Here is a 7,648-nt window from a genome sequence, read left to right on the forward strand (position 1 = left end):
CGGCATGTCCCCTGAGCAGAGGGCTGGGGCTGTTAGAGCACAACTCAGTTGCCTTCCAAAACCCATCACCTGCTCCCAGGACTCACAGCTTTGCAACAGGCATGGCCTGGGCAGACGCTCCCCAAACACTGGATCCAGATGAATCCTGGCCTTCTGGCCTGAGGACCCACTTCACATTCAAGAGAAACTCAAATCCAGCTCCAAAATGTTTTGCAAAGGCCTGTGGATCTTAAGTGAATGTTATTTGAGGAGGTAACCAGGGAGGAATTACATCACATAACACACGGCAGAGCTTCCTGCACATTCTTTTCACTGAGCTTTCTCCCAGCTCATCAAGGCAACTTTTCCAGAAACTTCCATTGGTTTCTACAGAAACTCTGCCTCCTGTACTGACTTGCTTCCTTGCCTGCCCACTTCCCAGCTTTGTTCTTTCCCTTTCCCTCTCCTAGATGGCTCTGATGCCCCTTCCTAGCCTTCAGGGTCTCCTATTTGCAGATGTACCTGCCACCTGGATCTGGACAACCATGGGCCCTGGAGCCATGGTGCACCTGAAGGCTCCCCAGGGAGCCAGGGCACGGGAAAGATGTGAATATTGATTCTTGAATGTTTTTGTGCTGGAGCAAGGCCTTTGGAGTTGTCCACAGGGGAGAGGCTCAGAGGGCCTTTTCCAAACCAGAGGGCAACTTCCTTTTAATTCTCTGTGTCCTCCTGAGTCCTCTGAGGCCCCTAGGATGCGCCTTGCCCAACTCAACCAGGCTTGGATTGTTGACTTTGCTCCTGGTGACCCTTGGAAGAGCTGAGGTGACTTGCCCTCTGAGACCTGCCACGTACCTTGTCTAGGGTAACATAAAAGTGCAGGGTCAGGAGAGGGGCTGCCCAGCTCACTAAACCTCCATCAGGGAGGCTGGGTCCTGTAACATACCTGCCTCTCCCCTGGGGTCTCACACTAGTGGGAGTAGCCATTTACTCCATCATTGATATGTGTCTCTGCTTCAGAGTAGATTCATCAAACAAAACACACACACACTATACACACATAACATATGCACACCACACACACACAACACACATGTACCACCCACATATAACACACAACACACATGTACCACCCACACATCAACATACATGCACCACCACACATAACACACAGCAATACACATGCACCATCTACAAAGTCTGATACATGATCCCACACTCTTGCCTCATTTCATCAGTTCCTTGATGCTCTCTTAGCTTACTGTACTTTCTTCTTGTCTTTACACATCTGTCTACACAGGGAGCAAGAAGAAGACAAGGAAATGGCCGATTTTCTGAGAATCAAGTTAAAACCTCTAGACAAAGTAACCAAATCTCCAGCCAGTGAGTGCATACGTTATTCCTTCTCCTCCCCCCATCCAAGAGAAAAGGAAATTTAAAAGAGATCTTGAAGCCGAGGGGGGCACAACAAAATGATTTCTACAGATCAAACTTGAGCCCAGGAAGGCAGCAGGCAGGGCCAGCTTCATGGGTGAGAAACCTGTGCAGTTTCCCAGGGCCTAGAAGGGCACTATGCTTGCTTTAGTGCCCTGCTATTGCTGTCTTGGAATTCTTAAGAATTTTCGAACAGGGGGCCCTGCATTTTCATTTTGCGCTGGGTTCTGCAAACTATGCAGCTAATTCTGGCAGCAGCCGTCACTCTCTAATCATATGGTATGGTGCACTTCATTGAAGGAGTTGGGTGGCCACTGAGGCAAGAAGGTGAGGACTGAGGGCCATGGAGCTCTGGCCTCTGTTGGAGCTGGAGTCGCTGGAGGAATGGAGCCAGAAGTTTACTTCTCAGAGTATTAGCCTCACGAGATACTCAGAGCGAAAAGGGTTCTGTGTGAAATAAGTTTGGGAGATGCTGTGTATTTGACCCTCTCTTTGTAGGCTTCCAATGTCCATTAGCATATTAAAGTGATAATGGGTCCTGCTGTCTAGGAACTACCTTCTCTTTGTTGGCCCAATGAGACCACACTTCGAGTTATAAGAAATGGATGCCCAATTCAAACTGGCCCTAGCAAAAAAGAGGATGTACTGGAAAAAGAGCAATGGGAACCAGGGCTTCAGGGACTGGACACTGTTAGAACCCTTGCTTTCCTTCTATTTATCATCTTGGCACCTCTTTGCATGTTAGCTTCATTTTCTCCTACTACACAGGCCTTCTCCCTGGGGCCAGAACTCTAGAACCATAACTTAGTAGCAGCAAGGCAACACCAGTGATTCTCTCCTGGTATCTAAATATATAAGATTCTGATTGGCCTTTCTTGGATCGTGTTCCCACTTCCTAGGCCCATCACTCTCACCAAGAGGCTCAGAAGTTGTGATTGGCTAGATCTGTGTCACATGCCCACTCCTGTAGCCACAGAGACATGAGCTGTTATCAGAAAAAAAGGGACAGAAAATCTTGCTAGGAAAACACGACCCAAAAGCTGCCACTATCAACTGAAGCAGCAAACCCAGTTTTCCCTGACCATCCATTAACATCCCATGAAAACACTGTAGTACAGTGTGAAGGAATAAAGAAAGAGAAGGGCCCTGGTCCCTTCTGCAGGCCCCTAAAATCATAAGCCACATGGTCCCTGTCTAAATCCAGCATCCTCAATGGACTGTCTCTTCCATGAAAGGTAAACTAGAAAAACTCCACCGAACACTGTGGAGAAGGAGCAAGGAAACCTGCCTTCTATGTAAGATTATGGATAGAAAAAAGAATTCTGGCAAGAAATCAAAACACCAAGCCTGCACCACATGCAAGAGGCCCAGTGTGGGGTCCAAATATACACCACCCATCTGGTGCTGGAATCCCAAGTTGAAACATTAAAATTAATCCAAAACCAGTGAAGTCTCTGGGACCCCAGCAAAGCAAATGCAAAATTGCTCAGTAGAGTCCCTTCAGCTCTCATAATACACAGCCCACACATTAAAAACGACCCCCATGAAGATGATCTCTCAACAAAAATTTTAAAACCAATGAAGAATTGAACCACCATGAGAGGAGTCAGTAGATGCAACAAAGAGGTTGTCTGTCCTCCCATGAACCAGAACTAACAGACTATCTAAAGTATATTTAAAATGATTAAAGAGATATGAGAAGGAATAATACCTAAAATGAAATAGCAAGATGCTATGAAAAAAGAATAGGTAGATTAGCAAACAATTAGCCTTCTAAAAAAAATTATTGTCACTGAAGTGAAAACTCAGTGGGTTAAACACAGAGACATAGCTGAAGGGAGGATTCATATAACTGGAAGACAGAGCTGAGGAAATTACCCAGAATGCAGCACCAAGAGACAAAGAGATAGGAAATATGAAAAAGAAGTTATGAAACATGGAGGTTAGAATAATAAGGTCCAACTTACATTTAATAGACATTCCAAAAGGAGAGAGAACAGAGAGTGACAGGTGAGGGTATCTGAAGAGATAATGTGTATTTTCCAGAATTGAAAGATATGAGCCCTCAGATTAAAGTGACTTAAACAAAATTTCTGTCATCCACTCACCAAATACTTCTTGAATGCCAGACTCTGTGCTGGGGTTGGCAGATACAATGGTGAGGAGAACAGAACAGGAGAAGGGCTAAAAGCTATAGTTGTGAGCCAAGGACTGAAAGCCAGTGGGCCTACAGGGAGGTGGGAACAGTCACCAGGACCATATACAATGCATGCCAGCTCTCCACACCACCTGATCTGTGATATTGAAGCAAGGCCTGGCAAGGGTTGGGATGGAACTGGGGCTGCAGATGATCAGGGCTCTCCTCACCTCACCTCTCTCTCTCTCCTGTTTCCCCTCTCTGCCTCTGCTCTCCTACCTTGCTGCAGGCTCCCGAGCAGAAAAGAAAGCAGAGCCCCCACCTAGCAAGCCCACGGTAGCCAAGACGGGGCTGGCGCTCATCAAGGATTGCTGCGGGGCCACCCAGTGCAATATCATGTAGCACCCCCATGGGGTGCCCCCGGGGCCACGGGGAACCCCCTCCCACCCTCTTGTCTTCATAGCCCCCATTTCACCGGGGCCCAAGATCTCTCCAAGGCGGAAGGGATTGAAGGCAAGCCCATGACTGCCACCAGGGGCCGTGGGTGCGGCGGGCGGGCCCGGCCGCCCTGTACAGAGTGTAGCAATAGGGAGTCCCTCACCGTCGCATGGCCCTCCCCAGAGCATGCCGAACCCAGGAGTCTGTCTCACTGTTTATCCAACCGCCAGGAAAGGTCCTCCCTCGAAAAAGTATATCTCCACTTCTCTCTAGCTGTATCTAACCCACCGTGGGAATGAACTGGGAGGGGGCATGATCCCCAGGTGTGTATAGTCGTGACTTTTCAACAGTCTGGCACCATGTTGGACACATCCCCCATCCACGCTCCTAGTTCTGCTGTCAGGCTGCCCCAAACGGCTCCACCCCCGATCTGTCCTCTCCCAGGGGCTGTGCCCTGGAGGGCTCCACACAGCCCATGTGTCTAGAGACACAGAGGGCCCATCTGTAAAGACTGAGCTTGTGTGTGGTGTTGTGGTCACGTCTCCCGCTTCCTCCCCTCCTGTGTCTGGGCACGGCTTGTATCAGGAGTGTGTCCGTTCGATCTTGGCTCTTCCTTCCCTTGCAACGTCTGTCCCAGGTGTGTGGAGCAGAGTGGGGATGGGGCCCCGGCTGGAGCACACCTAGTACTTGGGAGAGGTAGCAGAGAGCTGGGAGCTCCAACACGAGGCAAGGGCAGATGAGAAGGGACCCAGAGCAGATGCTGACCCAGGCACTCTCCACCCACGAGGGCCACCGGATGGACGGAGTGCCAGCAGGACGCCACTCACCAGCCTAACACACAGACCTCCGCAAACAACAATGGCAGGCAGGAGAGGCGGCCTGACCCAACCGTGTCCCATCATTCGGTGGTGTATTTTAACCAGCCTAACAATTCCACCTGTGTAACTTGATGTACATTTGCTACAGCCAGCCCGGCACAGCCCATGTGACCTCTCTGTACGTGTGTGTGTGTCGTGACCGGCCTAAGTAGTTAGCATAACTCAAGATTTGCTGATGTGCAATCATCCATCAGAGAAAATAAAAATGGAAACCACGTACACAGCATTTTTAAAGTTTTTACTTTTTTCTTGACTATAGAAGTAACCCGTGTACATAGTTAATCATTTAAAAAGTACAGAAAGTATAAAGAAGTGTTTTTGTTTTTTTAACTCCCATCATTCCTCCAGCCACTCTGACATTTTGGCATATTTCCTCTCTGTCTTTTTGCATGATTTTTTTTTCATGATTGGCATCCTATTGTACCATTCTATAACAGTTTTCTTTTTCCACTTATCATAGTATCACTATCATTCTGCCACATCATTAAAAGCTCTTTGTAAACATTAAACACTCTTCATTAATATTTACAATGGCTGCCTAGTAATCCATCTTGTGGATATACCGTAATTTATCTAACCAGTCCCTCAGTGTTGGACAATTAAGCTGTTTCTAGTTTTTCAGTATTATAAGCTATGTCAGGATAAACATCTGGGGGGGACAAAGCTTCATCTGAATTTCTGATTTTTCCTTAAGAAAAATTTTTCCTTAACCTTAGAAGTAAGGTTCTAATTTAAATGGGTCACATTTTAAAAAAATATTTGTAAATCAAAAGTTAACCTGAAGGTCTCTCTAGTCACAGCAGCTTTGGAGTTGACACAAAATACCTCTGAGTTTGATGGCCCCTCCTGGTGGGCAGTGCACCATCAGCCCCTCCCGCTCTGTCACTGATGTGCTTCTGCTTCAGTCCAACCTTCGGCCCACACAACACTTCCTGCCATTAGGAAGCTGAAGAGGCTCCCTCAGGCCACTGCCAGGGCCACCATCTGGCCTCAGAGGGCACCGCCCTAGACCAAGCATGAAGCCAGGCTGCATGAGCTTCCTAGGGCTTCCATAACATATTCCCTCAACCAGCATACTTTAAACAACAGAAATTGATCCTCTCACAGTTCTGCAGGCTAGAAGTCAGTGTCCTCAGGGCAGTGTTCCCCCTGAAGGCTCTAGGGAAGAATGCTTCCTTGCCTCTTCCAGCTCCTGGCAGCCCCTGGCAATCTGTTATTGCACCAATCTCTACCTCCATCTTCACGTGGTCTCCTCTGTCTGTGTCTCTGGTCCTCTCTTTTTATAAGGACACCAGTCATTGGATTTAGGGCCCACCCTAAATCTGGGATGACAGATCTTGATTCTTACCATAACAACTTCTGCAAAGACCCTATTTGCAAATAAGGTCACATTCTGAGATGGCAAGTAGACATGAATTTGGGGGAAGGAGTGGTGCTGAAAACTCGGCCTCTAGGCACTGGTGCTGAATCAAATCTCGGAGAGAGAGTTTTAGGTAAAGTAGAAAAGAATAGCTTTATTGCTTTGCCAGGCAAAGGGGGATGCAGTGGGCTCCTGCCCTCAAAAACTGTGTCACAACCCAGGAGAATTTGGTAAGGAGTTTTATAGCAATGGTTTAGGGTTGGGTTGCTGATAAAATTAGGGTGTGTGCAGGGCCTGCACTCCTTTAATTTGGTCTCAGGTAATCTCTTGATGAGCTTCTCTGGTTCCTTTAATCTGGCCTCAGGTGGTCTTCTCTGGAATAAAGAATGACAACATCTTCCATTTATTGGGGGTTTTAGTTCTGTAAAGAGCTCAAAGATATTTTTATGTGTATCCCTTGAGGCAGAACCAGGACCCTTCCCCAAGGCTGCACTATTGTTTCTTTACTGCTCCTACCCTGTCTCTGCGTCCCCTCCCTTCCCTGATTAGCAACTGTTCAAATCTGCCCTTTGGAACTCAGGGAAGGTCATGGAGGCTGGGGTTTACTCCCTACAAACAAGAAACAGGAGACAGAAAGGCTTCCATGCCCAGGAGCCCCATGGGGTCCTGCTCGGTTTCAGGGTGACACTTTTTAACCTGACTATGCAGATTCTTCCCACTCTTGCAATAAAAACTCAGGCTGCAAAGGGCCCGCCACACTCCCTTCCTGGTGGAAAACGTGTGTCTGGAAGGCCTGACCTCAGACCAATTAGACAGCAGTCACTGCTCCAACAAGCTAAAAAAAATCAAAACCCTCATAAAAATCCTGCCTCTAGTACACCCACTGAGCTCTGGGGAACATCGTAACTTATGGTCCTACCATTCCTATTGATTTTTTTAAAGCCAATAAACCACCATTTATTGAGGTTTTCACAGAAGAGCAGAAGAAAGTAATTATTCAAGGTGCTCCCAGATCACCAGGGCTGCCTGCAAAGCTGGGAAACCTTGCAGGCCTCGGGGTCCCACACCCCCAGACTTACTCCTTTTGGAAGTTGGTTGGGAGGGGACATGATGATAACTGGAGAAACATTTATTGAAAGCCTATCGCTGTGCACTGAACATGTACGCACATTTTCTTTTCTGTTCTTCACGTCAACCCCACAAGGCAGATCCTATTACTGATACCCGAAAACAGTGTTTGCCTCTTGGTGGGTGTTGAGCCAATAGACACAACCAAGCCAAAGATCAGGAGAAGGAAGGATGATTTATTGCAGCAAGTAAGGGGGATATCAGGGTTCTTTCCCAAAGCAGTGCCTCCCCAACAGCAAAATTGGGGAGGTTTTAAGCTAAAGGTACATGCATATTCATGAAGGGGCTTGAGCAAAG

The 7,648-nt window shown here is 47.6% G+C and overlaps 1 protein-coding gene across 1 annotated transcript in view; it reads left to right on the forward strand.

Annotated features, from left to right (window-relative positions):
- Nucleotides 1-5,082, forward strand: part of BMERB1 (bMERB domain containing 1) — a 119,434-nt gene extending 114,352 nt beyond the window's left edge. Inside the window, exons 5-6 of the mRNA XM_060031789.1 lie at nt 1,277-1,359; nt 3,837-5,082. Of these exons, the coding sequence (XP_059887772.1) occupies nt 1,277-1,359; nt 3,837-3,949 (196 nt within the window). The 3' untranslated portion in view covers nt 3,950-5,082. The remainder of the gene's footprint in view (nt 1-1,276; nt 1,360-3,836) is intronic.
- The last annotated feature ends 2,566 nt before the right edge of the window (nt 5,083-7,648 follow it).

Source organism: Delphinus delphis, chromosome 15, assembly GCF_949987515.2.
Source record: "Delphinus delphis chromosome 15, mDelDel1.2, whole genome shotgun sequence".
Classification (NCBI taxonomy): domain Eukaryota; kingdom Metazoa; phylum Chordata; class Mammalia; order Artiodactyla; family Delphinidae; genus Delphinus; species Delphinus delphis.